The sequence below is a fragment of the Bos taurus genome, chromosome 17, assembly GCF_002263795.3.
Source record: "Bos taurus isolate L1 Dominette 01449 registration number 42190680 breed Hereford chromosome 17, ARS-UCD2.0, whole genome shotgun sequence".
Classification (NCBI taxonomy): domain Eukaryota; kingdom Metazoa; phylum Chordata; class Mammalia; order Artiodactyla; family Bovidae; genus Bos; species Bos taurus.
The window spans coordinates 18,553,871-18,574,676 of NC_037344.1; the positions used below are offsets into that span (position 1 = coordinate 18,553,871).

The 20,806-nt window shown below is 36.9% G+C and overlaps 1 protein-coding gene across 14 annotated transcripts in view; it reads left to right on the forward strand.

The window, feature by feature from the left end:
- Window positions 1–20,806, forward strand: part of ELF2 (E74 like ETS transcription factor 2) — a 99,836-nt gene extending 79,030 nt beyond the window's left edge. For 6 of the 14 annotated variants that reach the window (XM_059876143.1, XM_024977417.2, XM_059876145.1 and 3 more), the window contains 7 exons: window positions 9,229–9,342; window positions 10,838–11,011; window positions 13,269–13,307; window positions 13,705–13,791; window positions 16,131–16,323; window positions 17,679–18,029; window positions 18,485–20,204. In XM_059876143.1, coding sequence (XP_059732126.1) covers window positions 9,229–9,342; window positions 10,838–11,011; window positions 13,269–13,307; window positions 13,705–13,791; window positions 16,131–16,323; window positions 17,679–18,029; window positions 18,485–19,112 — 1,586 coding nt within the window. In that variant the 3' untranslated portion in view covers window positions 19,113–20,204. Of the gene's footprint in view, window positions 1–583; window positions 2,263–9,228; window positions 9,343–10,837; window positions 11,012–13,268; window positions 13,308–13,704; window positions 13,792–16,130; window positions 16,324–17,678; window positions 18,030–18,484 lie in introns of those variants that run through there. The other 8 variants (XM_024977420.2, XM_024977421.2, XM_059876148.1 and 5 more) reach the window with 8 other exon arrangements.

A 20,806-nucleotide genomic window follows, 5' to 3' on the forward strand; every position in this document is an offset into this window, starting at 1 on the left:
ACTAGCAAACTGGGGGAGGATAATCTAATCTCTCAGAAGTTGGCATGTTCTGTTGTTTGTTAATAAACAGTTATCTAGAGTGCTAACACTTCTGCAGAGGGGAAAGGACAAGGTCGGTCCCTGAGAGTAACTGGATGCTCCTTACTTGGTTCAAGGAAAGCTTTTATAATGTTTTCCGGGTATGACTTTTTTTAGTTGGTATTCTGTTTTAAAGTGCAGCCTTTCAAGTGAACGGGTTACATGTAGCATAAGCTTTGACACGGCCAAACAAGTTAAACAGCTACCTTTATTTACAGCTGCAGGACTAGGATTAGATCTCTTCCAGAAAGAAAATTTGATTAATGACTTTTCTAGAGTGGGGACAACTGCAGACTTTTCTTTCGCAGAGCGTGAAATGTGCCTCTTCCTGCCGAGGGGCCTCGTCCTAGCCGCGGCTCCCGGGGCGACTTCCAGCCTCAGGTGTCCCCTTAGGCTGCGGGCCGCGGCCGCTCTCCGGGGCGGGCGTCCGGGACTTCCTGTCTGGGCGCGGGGCGGAAGGATCGCGTTGCCAGCCGAGGCGGCCACCGCCGCCGCCCCTGCCGTTAGGTGGTGGGGTTTCTCAGCCCGGCGGCGGGAGGCGGGCCGGCCTCGGCTTCCTGTCGGAGGACGCGCAAGGATCCGGGCGTCTGAGTGTGCGAGTGCGTGAGTGTGTGTCGGCCACACGGCGTGTGTCTCCGGCCGCGGGTTCCGCCTCCTCCCCTGCCGCCGCTGCTCACGGTGTAAGTCAATGTGAAGCAGCAGCTCCAGCCCCGGGATAAACATGGCGACGTCTCTGCATGAGGGACCCACGAACCAGCTGGATCTGCTCATCCGGGCTGGTAAGGACAGGGGAACTTTCCTCCGGTGCATCAGTGTAGCAGGAGAGGGGGTGCACAGGAGGCGGGGTGGCTCCCCTGTAGCGGTCAGTGCAGGGGGGACCATGTCCATCAGTCACTGGGGCGGCCGGGGGAAAGGGGGGTAGTGAATGAAGTAATGGAGGCAACGAATCAGGAAGTGATCACCTTGGAGAGTAACCTGCCTCGAATCCGGCGCTGTCGCTTCAGGGTGGGTTTGTGGAGCAGCGGTGGCAGCTGCCGGGCGGAGCGCTGGTAGCGGGTGCCGGGGAACGGAACCGCAGTTAAGTTGGGGACTCGGGGGCGGACGAGTTGTGCGCTTCACCCCAGTTGCTGAGGAACCAGGAAGTGAGTGAGGCTGTTGTCTCCCGGCAGCGCTTGCCACGCTGTCTGACCCGAGAGGCCGCTACTGCCCGCGGTCGGGGGCGGCCGGCTTCTCGCGTGGACGCTCGCCACTCCCGCCCCGTCCTTCTTTCAGACTTGGTCCACAAATCCTCGACTTCCGCATAGACGAGGCAGCCCCGGGCCATGTCCGGTAGATCGATACGCGCCAAAAAAAAAAAAAACTGACCCTCGTCCTCACATCTCCACCTTGTGCGGTCTCAGGAGTAACGGTTCTGGAAAGGGTCACTTAACGTGGAGCGGCCCGGGGTGGTGTTTCTCTCAAGGGCCCGCCTCCCTTTCCTCGTTTAGTGGGCGGCAGTGGAGAAGTAGGTTTATGCCCCTTCCCTCGTGGGTTGTTTTTTTTTACGGGGGGAGAATGGAAAAGACACGGAATGTATTTGTACCCCTGCCCCGGAGCGTTGGGGAGTCAGAGAAGAACGTTTATTTTGGTAAACAGTGGGTGAAGGTGGGGCGGGCGGGAGGGAGTCTTGGCCCTAGGGAAGTCTCCGCAAGGAATTGCCCCCCTTACCCCTCCCCCCCAAGCCTCCCACCTTAGCGGAAGCGCCTCGGAGAGGACAGAACGGACGGGATTGACAGGCCTCTGGTTCCAATCTGCTCGCTGAGTTGTTCCAAATAAGAACGTTGCTTTCTGGGGGCGGGACTCCGGGCCCGCGCTGGGCCAATGAAGATTGGGCGGGAGTGAAGCTGACAATGTACGCATGGAATTGGAGGGAAGAGGAGTGTAAACACGGAAGTGGCTGCGGGGGTGGGGGATGTGCAGCGCCACTGCTGCAGCGGAAGGGCACGGACTTAAGTTACATAGAAAAAGCAGCTTTACTTAATAGCAGACAGCGCAGTGAGAGTCCTGAATAGGCGTAGCAGTGCTTGAGTACGATTTACTTACTGTAGTGAACATAAATGTTCCTTTCCCTGGGTTCTGTTTCATATCGCCATCGATGGGAACTGGAAGATGGGGAATAGTCATCGAAGAGCATTGCTGTGAAAGGTCTTACCGTCTGTTTTCCATCCATTGTTTTTAGGCATTGAAGTTAGTAGTTTGGGGAAACTCTGTTTCAGTTCGATTGGGAGAAATCATAAATGTATATTTAACAGAACTTAATCTTTAAAATGTTAACACTGCACAGTCCCAAAGAAAAATCACAGTGAGTAGTGATGAAAGCACATTTGACAGTTATTTTCTGATTAGAGCAAGATCTTAAATATTAGTGAAAAAGGGGCAGAGTACAATGAGAACTTGGTCCCTTTGTGTAAGTTCGGTCTATTAATACTGTGTGAATTAAGGGATAGAATTTTTGGGTTTATATTATTGGTACTAACAATACTTTTGTTTAGGTCTGTCATGTTGAGCATGTACCTTTTCAGAAACGTTCCTAGTGGTTAGGAGAACTTTAGGATAGCCCATGCAGTAAGAATTTTTAAAAATACTTTGAAGATAAGAGGGCTTAATTTTGCCAAGAGAAGATCCTTTTTATAAGCTTTTGGCATTATCAAAACCGAATGTGATCTGTAGGTATTTTGCTAGGAGTGGATACGTACAGATAGTCTACAGTTTTAAAAATACAAAAGTTTATCTTCTTTTGACGAGATTTTTTTTAAGTGAAATGCTGTTTTCCAGTTCTGCTGCATTTCACAAGTATATACAAATCTTACAATTGAAGTTTGTGATAATAGTGTTCTGTGAAGAATACATTTTAATACAATTGTTTTCAAATATTTCCTCAGTCATGTTCATGTACTCTGAAATTCCTTTATAAATAGAAGGAAATTTGAGACAGGTTTGCTAGTTTATCCAAGGTTTATTCATTAAAAAAGTTGGGGAGGAACTGTGACCTGGAAAATGAAGAATCATGGATCTAAATTTTTATTGCTGCCAGTTTCCAATGATGTTGGGAGAGTAATGTTAAAAGGGTTTGTATTTGTAAATGGACATAATGATACTTTTATTCCCTTGAGCGAAGTCATCAAATGTTAGAATTATTCCTCACAAAGGTTTACAAGTCTAATTGAGACAAGTGACAATCTATATAATACATAAATGTTAAATTTAATTAAAGTGATTGCTGTATGGGTTTATGATAAGTGTAGAATAGAATAACTGATAGTAAGGAAAACTTTTAGAGGAGATAAGCTTTAAACTGAATATTATTAGCATAACTGTTGTTTCTAAGTAGGTACAAAGCACTTAGAATTACCACTATTGTTATATGTTAAGATGTTAGAGGATATATTTTTGCTTTTATTTTCCTCCTTTAGAGACTTAACTGTCAACTTTAGCTATCAACTTCAGCTTTAGTTATCAGTGTTTATGTTGTCAGAGGTGTTTGAATGAAGAATGAAGTAAATATAAATACACTTGTTTATTAAAAATAACTTTCATTTTAACATACAAAATACTTCTTTGTGGTAGAGACTTGACATACTTTATTAAAAACTTTCACTGGCAACATGATATATGAGAAAGAGCCTTGACCTTGAGGTCAGGAGATAAGAATCTTCATCCAGCTGTCCCTAAACTGCTTTAAAGCTTCATTTTCTGTAAGAGAACAGGATTGACTAGGTGATCTCTACTAACTTTTAAAGCTCTAAAACTATAGGCAGCTCAGATATATTTAATGGAAAGTGAAGGTTCTCATTTTCTTGGATTTATTTACATCATGTGAGTGAATTTGTCTAAGGTCATTATGTAATGGCGAGGTTAACTTCTTTCACCAATCTTTGTAAGTGTCTGTATGTTGAATAAGACACAAGATATAGTTTATTTAATAATTTAGACCCATGTTTAGTCTGTAAGGAAAAATAAATATTCCTTAATATTTATGCGAAAGTGTTTTGTACATGTGGTCTGTGTTTTTTGAAGACTTCAAGTTTAAAATATTCTCCCTTATTATCAAGTACATGCTTTCCTTGACTTTTTTTTTTTTCATCTTTTTTTGAGAAATTGAAAATTGGGAAAGTGGAGAATTAGAGAATTGAGAAATAGGGTAACCAAAAGTATTGTTCTGCTTTGAGTTATTGAAGGGAAGGGGGAAGGGGGAAATTTTTCTGGAAATGCAGCCTAAGTATTTTCCCGGACAGAACAAATCTGTCTAGTTTGTCAAAATTAATCATGAAATTTGAACTTGAAAATCTAATTTATTATAAACAGGAATACCAAGTATCAACCTTGAAAAGATCATTAATTTGAAAAAAAAATTTAGCAGGCAGTGAAAAGATGAGGGCCTGTGTTGAAATAAAATTGGAAGAATGGCATTAATTTTTAAAAAATTTATTTGAAAATGTGTTTAAGAAATTACTCTTCAGAATTCATTGCAGCATTAGTACTAAAATTCATAAAAAAATGAGTTAAAGAGTAAGTTATCAATATGTAAATAGTCATTCCAGGTAGTTCACCATTAGTTTCCTTTAGGGACAAATTTAACTGGTGGAAAGGGGCAGGCAGGAGAGTGTTTCTGATTTTTGAAAAGTTAAAAAAACTTCATGTGCAAGTAAGTTGACAAAATACTATTGTACTTATGGAAATGGAATTATAATTTTTTGTCCACACATTGGTTTTATGTTTAGAAGCTAAAACTTACAGAAGTAAGAGGAAGAATTTGGGTGTTCTTAATTATGTTTGATACTAAATTATACCTGTGGTTCTTAAAAACTGAAATTCCTGGGAGTCCCCCCAGACTCTTTCAGGGGAGTCTGTGGAATCAAGTTATTTTCATGATAACGCTAAGACATATGCCTTTTCACTTTTACGAATGTTCACGGGAGTTTTCTAGAGGCTACATGGCTGGATGTAACAGATCAAATGAAGAAGCAAGTATGAGAGCCCCAGTGTTTTCTACTATGTATTAAAAAGATTTGCAGAAATGTGAACTAAACTACTCTTTAAATTTTTGTTTTTAAGAAAAAGTTACTTTTTATAAAAGTAAAAGTTTTAGTTTTAATTTCAAATAGGATAAATATCTAAACATGAGACTTATATAAGCAAAAGTGTAAAACGATTCTTTGACCAAAGATGTTTGCAAATAGCTGTACTATAGTTTAATTAGTCTACACTTTCAGTACCATAGCGACTAGCCTTTTTTGGCGATTGAGTATTTGAAATGCGATGGATAAACCAAATTTTTAATTTTTTTCAAACATAAAAACTAACAGTAGAAAACTTCTTGACCATGTAAATTTCTTTTACATGTTGAAAAGACAGTGGTTTTGAATATACTGGGTTATATGGGTTATATGGGTTAAGTCAAAGGTACTAATTTCACTTTCCACTAACTTTTCTCAGTGTGGCTGCTGGACATTTAAAAATTACATGTGGCTCTTGTTATCAGACAGCTCTACTTTAGAAAATTATTTTATTCTCTTTCCGTTCTTAACCTTATAATGAAGCTGTAGAAAGTCAAAGGGGCACAGGTAAAGATGGAGACCTTTACCTTTCCTCCTTTTCAGTGTGTTCATTTGTGTTCTTTACTCATCTGTTACTGTTACAGTCCTGGGACTTCAGAGAATAAGCTGTGGTAAGTCAGGTGTGGTAGTTGAGTGATGGCCTTGTAAATACTAGTTTATGGTCTTGTAGGGGAATACCACTATCACCTAATGAAGTGTTTTCTAATTTTTCCTATGGCTGTCAAATTGCTGTTAATTTTTATTTTTGACTTTTAAAAACATTGTTATGAGCTAAGTCTATTGCCAGCATTCTCTTCTGCAAAGCTGAGAGGTATGTCTCTTGTCAGACTTAATTACCAAGTTTGGTATTTAGTAACAGCTGTTGAGTGAGTCTGGAATCATCCACCATACAAACACCAGTTGATTAGAAAGCTAGAAATGGAACAAGACTCTTAGCAATAGTAAAGGAAGGCATAAGCAAACTTAATTTTGACACTGATCAAAATAGTTTTGAAATTTATTTGATACATTTAGTTTTTCAAGGAATGTTGACCAGCAACCTAACTACTAGTGGTAACTAGTTGATGATGTGCCTGTCAGATAACTTTTTGCTTCATTGCTTCTATTTTTAAAATGAGTTTTTTTTTTTAACTCCCATAAATTTAATACATAGGCCTAGAAAAACACCAGTAAATCAAGTTTTAAGTAAGAGATAATAATTCTCAGCTGTCACTTGTAAGTTTGCTTACTTTGATGGCACAACACTTTTATTTACCTTAAGAGTTGTGTAGAATTTTAGCTGTATTTGAATTATTATTTAGTTATATTTGTATTGAATTCAAATTGTATTTGAATTACTGATAAGAATAAAATAATATTGAAAAGTTTTCAATTATTACGGAAACTTGAATAGGAAAAATATTTCTTAAATTTCTGTTACCAAAACTACTTGTTGACTTATGTCAACAAGAGAAGAGTAAAGGAGATAGTGTTCTCTTTTAACAAAATGGATTAAGTATTCATGGAAACTGTCAAATTATTTTGCATCTTTGTTTTGAAATATTTTACTCCTATTTATCTTTTCGATACTTTCTGAACTACTTGTATAAGCTTCATGAGGCCAGAGATCTTTCCACACTTGTATCTCAGGTTTGTAGCACAGGGTAGATCCTAAACAACCATTTATTGACTGTACATAGCAGAGTATAAGATCTCATCATTAGTTCATAGAGAATTTATGCATTTTTAATATTCTCATCCTAAATTTAAAGTATAAATGTGTTAATATTCTTCTTAATTTGTATGTTTTTTCTTTGTTTTACTATGTACATGTACGATATTTTAGAGAAATAATATTTTGAACTTAGAAAGGGGAGGTTGAGGTTGGAAATAAGAGCTAGGAAATTTTCACTGACATAACTAACATGAAATCATGGTTTTGAAAATATACCTCAAGCTATGTAGGAATTTGGGGCAGCATAATATGTAACTGTTGGGAAATTTTGTTTATAACTTAAAACATTAAAATATCTGGTAAGATTCTATTGATGTATTATTATCAAATACTCAGAGCTCTAACTTTAATATGGTAGAGTTTTAGGGTGTGTCTTAATACAATTACATAAGGAATTAGTTTACCCAGGGTAGTTTATTAATAGCACCTCAGACAACAGCTAAATTGCAACACAAGCAGACTTTAAAGAGAATAAAGTTCTTAGAATAAACTTTAAAACCCTGAAACTGCTTCCCAAGGTTCTTTAGTGCACATGAGTATTGTAGGGAGGTAATTTGAAAAAAAAAATACTTGAGAATGGTAATACATTTTGTACTTACTAATAGTAAGTTTCTTAAAGTTGAGCTAGAAGGACTGATTGAATCCTCTGCTTCAGTGAAGCTGCAGATAAGAGTAAGCAGGGTCACCTAAAGATAGATTTACTTAGAGGTTTGGCTGCCTCTCTGGAACTGTTTAGCTTTGAGCAGATTTCCATAAATGGAAAGAGCAACTGGAGAGACTCGGTACCTTGGTTGAGAGTGTGGATGATGTGCAACAGGTGGTAAAGCAGTCACTGGATTTTTTATAAATGTTCTCCAAATGACTGGTGTTTAAGGCTGAGGCCTTAGCACTTGTTGAATTTTGAAACTAAGTGAAAAAATCTTTTTCAATTAAAAGTTTACTAGAAATAATTTGAAAAGATGCATATCTTTAGTGTGTAGAACTTGTGAATATATAATGGTTTTATGAAATTTGTATCTTTCTTTTAGTCCTTGAGAGGACATCTTGAGAAAGAGCTATCAAATTAGAAACTGTTAAACATATTTGTGTTTCAGATCCTCTTACAAAGTAGAATTTCAGTATTTCAAATCAGGATGTGAAATTAATATATCATTAGGATAATGAGTTTGTGCTGGATTGCTACTTTTCCTGTAAGGTCTCTCGGTTGTCCTTAACTTTAATAAATAAAAGAAATACTTACATACCTACTATATGAAGAATCTATGTTAGGAACTATAACAGATATAAAGGTGATTAAGACAGGCCTCCCTTGGACTTCCTTGGCAGTCAGTGGTTAAGGCTCCACGCTTCCACTGCAGGGGGTATGGGTTTGATCCCTGGTCTAGGAACTAAGATCCTGCATGCCATGCCATGTGGCTAAAAAAGTTGGGGGGGTGGGTGCGGAGCCAGCCCTCCCTGATCTCATGGAGCTTATAATCACATAGAAATGATAAGAAATTATCACCATTTATTAAATTCTTAAGGAAATCACTGCATCTAATTCTCAAAACTATATGAGGTAAGTAATATTGCTATTTAGTGAAAGAGGAAACTGGGCCATACAAGGATTTAAATTACTGGCCTTAGGTTACAGAAATAAGTGTCAGAAACTAGAACCAAAGCTTTTTCACAAATAATTTAACCAGCAAAGCATAAAGTAAGTGTTAGAGAACTTACAAAAGGTGGTAGAATTAGGAAAGGCTTCATGAAGGCTGGGGTTGGGGGGGGGATAGGAACACTCTCTTCTGTCTTTCTAAATTTCTTGGGTGAAACCCAGCAAAAGCCAGTGAAATCTTGAAGAAGAAAGCAGATAATTATGAAGAAAATTTCTAAGTTCTCTGGTGCACTCACCAAGAGGGTAAGAATTGAACTAATTCATTAAAGTAATTTAGAAATATGAGTCTCTGACTGATTCTGGTAGGTGTTAACCCCCGGTTTTAGTAGCAATATGTTAAAATTACAATAGACTTCATAGGATTGTTAATCTACAGCTATCCCCCCCCACACACACACCTCAAGTTAGTTTTGGCCTAAAATTGATACAGAGTTCAAATTTCAAGAGTCTATCTTTGTTTTCCTTTGGATAAGATTCAGAAATTTCTAATTAATCTCAATAGTTGCTGAATGAATCAACATTCATTTTATAAATGGCAGGTTTGTTTTAGTTTTTAAATTATTTCTGTAATTTGTATAGACTAATATGTATTAATGGCTTATTTAGCGTTATGAACTAAACATGAGCATTTAGTTCAGTAATGTGTTCAATGCATTTTTATTGAGTGGAACTTATTTTCCCTCCAGTGGAAGCATCAGTTCATAGCAGTAATGCACACTGTACAGATAAGACAATTGAAGCTGCTGAAGCCCTGCTTCATATGGAATCTCCTACCTGCTTGAGAGATTCAAGAAGCCCTGGTATGTGAACTGTTCTTTATTATATTAAAGATATATCATTTCATGTATCTAGAATAAAAATTTTTTTTTAATCCAAGGGAATTGTTGTTCTCAGAGTCTATTGTACATAAATATCTATGACAGCAGTAACTGGTCTTTACCTGTCAATGTTCACAAGTCTTAAATCCTTTAAATACTTAATTTTCAAAATAATTGAATCAGAAGATGCCCACTGTAGACAGATAAATGTCAAATTGCTGTTCCTACTGGTGTGTCTCATTTCCTTAACTTTGGGTGAATAAGAAACCTTAAGAGCATGGCTGGAGAATGGCTGATGGGAGCTGTTGCCACCCATGGCCACATCGAGTCCTTCCTTCAGTGATAACGGGCAGTAGTTCTGGGACCACTCCCTGGAAGAGACAGGAGGCAGTGTCCACCTCTCTTCACACTCCCTTCAGGCCTCAGGTTTTCCATTGGTTTTGGTCTCTCTTTACAGATTGCCTTTGAGAATCTTTTTGTCCCTAATTTTAATGTCCAAATGTTAATTTGACTTAATACGGTAAGATTGACCCTTCTTTTAGGGATTTACAGTAAATACTAAGATCAACTGTACTTTTTAATTAGAGTAGTAATCCTGTGTGTTATTCAGGAATATGAGAAGAAAATTAGTGCACATTGGTCAGTGTATTAATCTATAGTAGTATGTATTAATTGAAATGGAAATGTCATATCCTAGTTACTCAGGCGCATTGAAAGGAAGCCAGGGTAACATTATTGTACGTAATAGAATACTAAAAATATGTATGCGCCATTTCAGTGACCCAAAATATTAGGGACTGTTCTGTTACATAAAAGATTGAAAGATGATATTCATTTGGCTATAATCAGGTTTTCTTTTCATATTTAAAATGAACTGTAGGAACTTCCCTGGTGGTCCAGTGGTTAAGACTCAGCCTTCCAATACAGAAGGTGCAGGTTTGATCCTGGAGGGCAAACTTAAGATCCCACATGCCTCGGGGTGCAGCCAAAAGTTATTTAAAAAAAAAAAAGAGAGAGAGAGAGCCATAAGTGATTACTTCCACTGAATACGCTTTCATTATTTTAATGTTATACCAGGTGTATGTTTTACCTTGTTAGAGAATAATGATGAGTAAGTAGAAGGAAAATAATTATTAACTCACTGTTACACTGTTTTATTTTCAACTGTTTTCCCAGTTGTCAAAATGATACAGTCTTTTACAGTGAACTTGAAAGTACCTAAAGTGTGAAGCAAGAGGGTTGACTCTCATGATCTCCCTCTTTACCCCGAAGATTAACATTTCCTTCAGGTCGAGTTTCTTTGCATCTATTTACTTACATACTTTAGATCATATCGTATATTCAACAAATTAGCCTCAAGTTCTTACCCTGCTTTGATGAATTCTTAGTAACCTCACCTTTGCTAAAAATTGAATTGTCCATGCTAAGAGGCATTAATAGGGGTGGGAAATTTTAATTTTTCAACTTTTTTTTATAGTGGAAGTGTTTGTCCCTCCTTGTGTATCAACTCCAGAATTTATCCATGCTGCTATGAGGCCAGATGTCATTACAGAAACTGTAGTGGAGGTGTCAACTGAAGAATCTGAACCAATGGATACCTCTCCTATTCCTACATCACCGGATAGCCATGAACCAATGAAAAAGAAAAAAGGTAGGGTGTATTTATAAATTTCTGGGAAATTGGGTGAAATTTTTTCTAGTATCTTTTTTCTCCATCAAGGGAGATGGGAAATATATGCTATATTTATGATCAATGTTATACTGATTAGATATTCTCAAAAAATTGAGATTTTTAATTGTGTCTTTTAACATGTTCATAGTGTTTAAAGGAGTTAGTAGTTGAGCCCTAAAAGTAGTTGCCCCAAAATGAGATTATAGTAAGAGCTTGATACACCAAAGGGGTCCATGGGGTTGCAAAGAGTCAGACATGACTGACCAACTGAACAACACAGAAGGAAGATCAGGGAGTCACTGCACATTTTTCTACTTCCTGATCCTTTTAGGTACTTGGTAACTTAAAAGTATTCTTGACTCTGTTTTTCATAACCTTATCTTCCTACTCTTTTGTGGGCATTAAAATAAAAAGCCCAATTTTCTTCCCCACTATCTTTGGCCTTAAAACATCAAGATTGCCCATAGGGAATTCTGAGGAGACTAAACTCACCATTGGGTAAAGAGCATTTCCACTTACTCTTTGACTCCTGCTGAAACCTGTGTTCATCTGATCCTGGGGGTTGGGGGGGTGGGGTGAACACAATGCTCCAGTCCATCTCCAGCATCCTGAGTGGGTTCTTTTTTTCTGTTTGAATCAAAGGTAAAATTTGAAAGAAGTGAAATTCTGTGTAAATGGGTACTCACCTAATTCCACTTTGTTCTCTGCCTCTTTCTGCACATTTTAGAGCGGGGGGCGGATAAAATCAAAGGCAAAAAATAAGGGGGAAAGTTGTGTTAGGAATAATGGTATTATCTAATCATTTATTAGGTAGCAGTATTTCAGATTGCTCTGATGTTCACAGGTCTATGCCTCATTGCTGTGAGGGACACAACAGAAGAACACAGTTGCCTTCTCTCTATAATATAGATTATATATGTATTTGAGATAAGGCATGGATGAGAGAATTTAGAAGGAAGAATTACTTTGCCCTGTAAATGTTTAAACAAAAGGCATACATGTAAATAACCCTGTTTACCCACTGCCCACTGTAGCCTTTGGCTGGTTGTATCTTATGCAAACTGTTAAAAATTACCTAAGAAAATTTTAGATTTAAATGAAGAAAGACTATGAAAAGCTGGGAGTATTTAGGGAACCAAGATTTCTAGATAAATAGGTTGATCTGTGTACATGATAGTATGGTATAAACCAGAAAATAATTTGCCAATTTAATACTAATCTTATGTATTTGAAAATAGGTGGTCTTAATGAATGACAATTTAAAAATTATATATAACACTACCAGTTACTCATTTGTGGTTAAGGACATTTGGGACATAGAAAGTTAGGTAGGTTATTTTTAATAGTAGGGCCTTATTTTTATTTCCAGAGCTTTTAATATACTAATGTGCATTATAAATCTCCAAGAGATGATTATCTGCAGTTCTGAAAGTTAATTTGACTGTAGAACCCATTTCCTACTGATGAATAACCTATTTGTCAAATAACATGATTTGGGACATGCTGCTTTATAAGAAAACAAGCCTTTGGGGACTAACCTTTCCATTAAGGAGTTGGGCTTTTGTGCTTGAATTTAGGAGACAGAGATGTTGGGTCTTATTACTGACTGCATATTTTGTACATATAAATAGTATTTAAATTGAGAAATTAAGCTCTATTTTTAATTAGGAGACTGATGAACTTTGTTTTAATTTTTGCCAAAACATACTTCTTATTGATCAGAATTACCATAATGAAATCCTAGAATATAATAGCTATGCTTTTTCAAATATAAATTAGGGCATTTTAATTTAGCTCTAGATAATCCTTGTTAATGAAGAGTAGAGACATCAGAAATCCCAGGTGTATGACAATCACCAAATCAGTAATATTATACTTAATATTCCCAGTCTCTTTCTTGAGACTTCCCTCACCTGCCAGCATTCATTCTTCAATGCTGAGGGTTGAACACAACACATTTCAGAAATACTCTTTCCTTACTGTAGAGAAGTGTAGCTCTTGCTTTTCTGTTCATTGTGGATGTTGGACTATCTTGAGCGTGGCTTAGGGCAGAAGTGAGTGAGGAGAAATGAAAGGGCACAAACATTTCTTAGACATGAAGCAATTAGTTGGAAGATTTTTTTTTTTTATTCTTATACCTGAGGTGGGGAAATTTATGCTTTAATTCTGGTGAATTGATTGGCTCAGAGCAGTAGAGAGTGTTTAAAATAATATTTTTTACTTTTCCTCATTTGAGCTCAAAGGGCTTCGCAGATTATCAGATCTTCTGCAATAGGTAGGTAAAGCTTTTTCTAACAATTCTGTAGAACAGAAAACAAAAGTTTATACTAGAATTTGTTTCCATTGCTACGTTATTGGAAAAGGTTAGCAAATTGAGGCTGTGACCGTGTAAATAATAGGTTAGTAGTACCTGACTTGCCATATACATTGATTTTACTATCAACGCAAAGAGGGGTCGCAGAGTTGGACGTGACTGAGCGACTGAACTGCTGTAATTTATATTGCAGAAGTGCTTTTAATGTTCCTTTTAAAAGCAGCTTTTATATACACAGTATATTAATCCATAAACTAGTGTCTAGTTTCAAAAATAATGTGTTATCAAAAAGCCTGCTATCATGTTTCTGTTATTTTTCCTGTTTTCCACGTATGGTTTCAATATCTTCTTTTTTCAGTTGGCCGTAAACCAAAGACCCAGCAGTCACCAATTTCCAATGGGTCTCCTGACTTAGGTATAAAGAAGAAACCCAGAGAAGGAAAAGGTAATTTGGGGAGGGCTGTTTTGTAGGCGAGATGGATATATATATTTTTTCCCCCCCGGTCAAGTACATTTGTAGGAAAATTACTTCTAGTATGCACTGTAATGCTGTCTTGGATTGTAATTCTTAATCTAGAGTGTATGAGCATCACACGGGGAGCTTTTTCAAACTTATCTCTGCCTGGTCCTTACCCAGTGAGGCTCTGTAGGCATAGAGAAACTGTAGGGAGTGAAGCTAGGCAAGCATTTGGATTTGGAAAAGGCCCTAAGTGCAGTCTGATCCACACCTGTGTTGTTTTGGACGATGTGTGTGTGTTTACACCCATCCTCATGGAGAGTCAAATGGAGGCACTTACATTTGAGAAGGTTTATGAAACTAAGACTTCATTTCTGATACATACTTTCTTAACTGATAGAAGCAAGGTGAATTTACTTTTCCAATCAACCAATTTCAGTCATGTCAGTAAGGATGTCTAAACAAAAGTTTGACGTATTTTTAAAAAATTGATGTGTATATTGAATTTGTATATTCTTGTTAAAAGCAAAAATAACAATAAGCCTTCTACATTCTCTGCTCTCTTAATTTGTTGGATTAAGTCTTTAATAAAATTAAGTCAGGGAATCTACCAAGAAATTTGGTTAGATTTTTAAAAATCCAGTTATGTAAACCTCCATTTACTTAGGAACTGTTATTCAGTTTGGGACAAGTTTAGGATAGTTTTATTTTCTTCTCTGTCTTTGGTTGTTTTACATTCCTAACATCTTAGGTTTTATCTTTTAATTTGTATTGAAAACCTTAAAACTTTATTAGTAGTAAGTGTTAGAAATTTAAACTGTAAATATACAGTTATTACTGTTTTTAAAATTACTCCCATCATTAATGGTATCTCTTATATTCAAAGACCTTATGTTTACCACTGGAAAAAAATTTCGTGGTAACCTATTTTTACCAGTCAAAATCATCTTTCATTAAAATTTCAGTTTTGTATTATTAAACCTGAGGCAATATGTTGTCATGTGAAGATTAAAGTCATTATAGTCACACCTGGATTAAAAATTCAGTCAGTGCTTCGTCTTCTGCAAAATTATGATGTCTGCATAGACTCCATGAACTACCTTATCTGATAAAGAAGGCTTCCTGTTCTGAATTCTGTTTTCCTTAAAACCAGAAATAGAATTGTTCATTTTAACTTAGGGATGATAACTGGAATGAAGCAGTTGAAGATAATCTGAAGAATGTCAATGGGTCTAACTATAACTAATTCATTAGACACAGGAGCATTCAGATCCCTACTATGTACAAGGCATTGTCTGTTGCACAAAAGTTTCTTCTAGAATGAGTTCTTATAATCTCCAGGTCATAGACAGAATAAAAATCCCCAGCTATACCTCTTGATTCAGTTGAGACTGATGTAGTTGAAAGTTGTGATTTAACACTAAGAGTTTTTAGGTATTGACACTGATGTAATAGGGCTTCGGAGATACAAATGTAATAACATTGTAAAGTTGAAGATTAATCTTTTTAGGTCAAGAGAATGCACACAGGGCCAAACTATGGGTTATTGGATTTATTGAATTTTTGGGGAAATTTCAGGATGAAAATGCTAGAGGAAGAGCATCAGTGTTTAGATTGAGTAGTGGAAGCCTCCCCACCCCAAGGGTCTTCTCATCTAGCTTGTAACCTTGGATCTGAATTTTTGAGGATAGTAAAGGGTTAGTGGGCAGGAGCCTAGAGATGACCCGGTGGCTCAGTGATGGCTTATGTATTCTAATCTTCTTCTCAGGACTCTCTTTCTCTTCTTTCATCAGTTTACGAACCTCTGTACCTTGAGGCTTATGGAGGGAATAAAGAAAAACAGCAGCCTGTCTTTAGTCTTCTCATAACATTGCCCACTACTCCTCCCCACCCTTCAGAAAAAAGAGTGATGCTCTCTTCTCTTTGGGATGAAATTCCTTATTTTTCCTACCCACATTCCTTCCTTTCCTTCTGGTATGCAAATCTTAGCCATCTGCCAAGACTTAATGTCTTACCAGTCTACTTTATTTTCACTCCTGAGATCCCAGACATTATTTTCTGTCATTAATTTGAAATAAAATAGTGCATGGCCTTATGATATAGCTATAGTTTCAAAACTGTTATTTATTTCTTGAACTGTTATTCACTAGACAACACAGTTTGGCACTGTACAAATGATTGATAATATAGTCAAGTATTTAATGGCAGACTCTTAGTACATTTGTTCTTTATCAGTAGTAAATTGATTTTTTTATTCAGCTTAAGTAAATACTTGCTTTTAGTTATGTTGATGAATTTTTAATCAGTGTCTATAATTGTTTTCAAAGGAAACACAACCTATTTGTGGGAGTTTCTTTTAGATCTACTTCAAGATAAAAATACTTGTCCTCGATATATTAAGTGGACTCAGAGAGAAAAAGGCATATTCAAGCTTGTGGATTCAAAGGCTGTCTCTAAGCTTTGGGGAAAGCATAAGAACAAGCCAGACATGAACTATGAAACTATGGGACGAGCTTTGAGGTAAGAACACAAGAGTTTTCAAAGAAAACTTATGTATCTCTTAATACTTAAAGTGCGTGAGAGTGCTCAGTTGTGTCTTAACTCTTTGCAGCCCCATGAACTATAGCCTGCCAAGCTCCTCTGTCCGTGGAATTCTCCAGGCAAGAATACTGGATTAGGTTGCCATTTCTTCCTCCAGGGGATCTTTCTGACCCAGGGATCGAACCCAGGTCTCCTGTGTCTCCTGTAAGGTGGATTCTTTACCACTGAACCACCTGGGAAACCTGATATTTAAAGAGAAACTCTTAAAATCTCTTATTTATTATAGCTTTTAATTTTAATTTGGGTGGATTTTCTAGAGGAACTTCTTGGATTTGGAGGCAGATGGAGAGAGAGGTTTAGTCTAAATGGCTAAAATTTGAACACTATTAGAAAATCCATTTGTGGAAAACGGTGTGTCTTTAAGAAAATTAAACCCAAACATAATACAGTTTCCAAAATGAATTTGTTCTTTAGTTCTTGCAAATTTGTTATAATGGATTTATTGTGATATGAAAATTTTAAGTTTTGTCAGTTTGAGGAGTCCACATAACTTTGTAATGTACACAGCTTATTCTAATTAAGGGTATTTGTAAATGAACATAGTTTATGTGACAGTGTTCACATATGCCACAAATTCATTTTTACTAAGTATGGTTTTGGTAATTTTTCCACATAATACCAAGTTGCTTTTATACCCTATGTAAATCAGAACTAAATTGTTACCAGTATCGGTAAAATCCAGTTGTCCCTTAGTAGTATCTGAAGGGTGTGGCTCCAGAACCCTCCTTGGATACCAGAAATTCATGGATGATCAAAATCCCTCATATAAAGTGGGGTAGTGTTTGCTTGTAACCTACTTATATCCCCCCATATACTTTACATCATCTGTGGATGATAAAATACCTAACACAGTATAAATGCTAAGTAGTTGCTATCACATGGCAAATCCAAGTTTTGCTGTTTGGAACTCTTGTGGAGATTTTTTTCTCCTTGAGCATTTTCGATCTGTGGTTGGTTAAATCCATGGATGAGGAACCCATAGATAACGGAGGGCCAACTGTACAATAATATATTCTGTATTTAGGTTAAACGACTTCCTTTAATAAAAAGTGAGCTTTTAGCTAATTCACACATTTCAAGGTTATAGGACATATGGTACCAAGTTCTAATTTCATAGCTACTTCAAATTCTTAGTCTTTTGAATGGAGTCCCACCTTACCTCTTATTAGAGTAAGTGAATGTTTCTGTTAGCATCTCTTCATGGTATTTTTGTTTGGGGATTGTTGGGGGGCAAACATAATATACTTGACTTATTTAATACTTTTTCCTTACAGATATTATTACCAAAGGGGTATCCTTGCAAAGGTTGAAGGACAGAGGCTTGTATATCAGTTCAAGGATATGCCCAAAAACATAGTGGTTATAGATGATGACAAAAGTGAAACCTGTAGTGAAGATTTAGCAGGAGCTACTGATGAAAAATCATTAGAACGAGTATCATTGTCTGCAGAAAGTCTCTTAAAAGCAGCAACTTCTGTTCGTGGTGGGAAAAACTCATCTCCTCTCAACTGCTCCAGAGCAGAGAAGGGTGTAGCTAGAGTTGTGAACATCACTCCCCCTGGTCATGATGCTTCATCCAGGTCTCCCACTACTACCACATCTGTATCAGCAACAGCAGCCCCAAGGTAAGTGAGGGAAACCAGTAGTTGTAATGTATTTAGTTTTTAGAAAACTCTTTGGCAAAACTAGGATGTTCCTTTTTTAATATTTGTATTCTAAGAACTGACTCTTTGTCAAGACTTTGAAAAGTGCTTGGTATTTTTCGATGTATTAATTAAAATATTCTTCTTAAAGTAGATGTGTTTTCTTACTTGAATTGATTTTTTTTTTATGATTTTATAGATGGAATTTAATGTAGGCTTTTAAATATATATATAAATATATTTAGCTTATGTTTAAATATATTCATCTCATGTTATTTCATGCTGTAAACTTCAGAGATTTTTGGTACATCTGTAAAATTGGGTCCACTAGTTTTACATATGTTGGATTTGCATTCACCTTTTTCTCTCTCTCAGAGAGACCTATTTAATAATATAGCGTGACATACAATCAAATTTATTTTTTTTAAATCAACCAGGACAGTTCGTGTGGCAATGCAAGTACCTGTTGTAATGACATCGTTGGGTCAGAAAATTTCAACTGTGGCAGTTCAGTCAGTTAATGCAGGTGCACCATTAATAACCAGCACTAGTCCGACAACAGCAGCCTCTCCAAAGGTAGTTATTCAGACAATCCCTACTGTGATGCCAGCCTCTACTGAAAATGGAGACAAAATCACCATGCAGCCTGCCAAAATTATTACCATCCCAGCTACGCAACTTGCACAGTGTCAACTGCAGACGAAGTCGAATCTGACTGGGTCAGGAAGCATTAACATTGTGGGCACCCCACTGGCTGTGAGAGCACTCACCCCTGTTTCAATAGCTCACGGGGCCCCTGTAATGAGACTATCAGTGCCTCCTCAACAGGCATCTGGCCAGACTCCTCCCCGGGTTATCAGCGCTGTCATAAAAGGGCCAGAGGTTAAATCAGAAGCAGTGGCAAAAAAGCAGGAACATGATGTGAAAACTTTGCAGCTGGTACAAGAAGAAAAACCGGCAGATGGAAATAAGACAGTGACCCACGTAGTGGTTGTCAGTGCGCCCTCAGCTCTTGCCCTTCCTGTAACAATGAAAACGGAAGGATTGGTAACATGTGAGAAATGAAACAGCCGCGCTCCCATGGACATTAGAATGTTAGTGATAGTCCTGATAGAAGTATTTGCAAGGATGTCATCGACAGAAGTCAGAAGACTTTAAAACATTTTTAATGCATTTAAGAAAACAATCAAACTTACTGGAAATAAATTACCTATCCCATGTTTCAGTGGGAAATGAACTACATATTGAGATGCTGACAGAAAACTGCCTCTTACAATAGAAACAACTGAACCCGTCAATAAGGAAAAGGACTGAAAGGGACCAAGCAACTCACTACAATATCAAGTTACACTAAGACTTGGAACACTAACACTCTGTAAGAGGTTATATAGTTTTCAGTGGGGAGGGATTGGGATGGGTGATCTTGTTGTTACATATAGCAATTTTTGATGCATTTTATATGCATACCAGCAATTATTACTGTGTTCACACAGAACTCACTTAACTGGTGCTATGTGAAAACTGCTAATATAGGTATTTTAGAATGTGAATTGAAGAATGGATCCAAAAGCTTCAGAAAGAGGTTAGCAAAAAAGATCTAGTGCGTTTTTTTTTTTTTTTTTTTTTTATCATATAGCTTAAGCTGATTTAAAACAAAGGCCTTAGACTAATTTTCGGTTTTCTTTATTGAAATAAGCTAATGGCTTGTTTGTGTAAAGCTTTTTTATTAAAAGAAAAATTTTAAAAATCTTGTACCTAGCACAGTATTGTTATAGAATTTACATGTAACATTTTATATGGTAGTTTAAGTCTGTCAGTTTCTTAATTGTGGACAAATTAACAGTTGGCTCTGGCCTTTTGCTATAACACGCCTGTTTGTCACTCACTTAGCCCTGGCATCTGTGCAGACATATCCGTTTCAGTTCTGCTGTCACTCGGAAGTTAAGGCTCAGCATGATTTTTGTCAGGTAACTCTAATACCTGGAGTTTTCTTTCTTCCTTTTTTTTTTTAGTTGAAGTTTAAGAGGGAAAGTACCAGTGTTCAGATTTGAACTATAATAGTTTGTATATTCAACATTTGAAGTATATTCTATTTTGTTGTACTCTTGTTTCAAAGTGTATTCAAGTAGGTTTTCTGAAATATAGAAATGAAATTTACCTTGTGTTTTGGTCTCTGGTGATATTTATAACAATATTCAAAAGCTACTATATAAACATGTTGTTTTAGTTAAGAAGTAATAGAAGTCCTATTTTTCCTTCCCAACTGCTGCTTGAAGAAATTATTTTGTTCCATTACATTAATATTTGGCAAATAACCTGCATGCTTCCACTTCCTAATTATTGTCATGTAATTATAATGTTCTACTTACCATAATGAGTTTACTATTTTAGTGTTGGCCACACTTAATTTATATTTCAAATCAGACCATATGCTTCTCAATCAGACCTTTTGTGGGTGAGGAAGAACAAATAATACTCTAGCCATTTTAGGAACTGGAGGGACCAGAGGAACATCATTTCACACCAAACTAGGTCCCGTAACTCCACATAATAATGCTGTTTCTACTACAAAGAAAAGTTGTCTATTTTTACATCTTTTAGAAATTTAAATAAACTGAATATTTGTGGCCTTTAATTGTGCATTTGGTTAGACACTACTTAGGTTGACAGATTTTTATAACAGCTCCCTTTGTAATCTTTTATCTTTTCCATAAACATACGTGATGGTACTTTTTAATAAAAGCGCAAAGAAAAGCTCA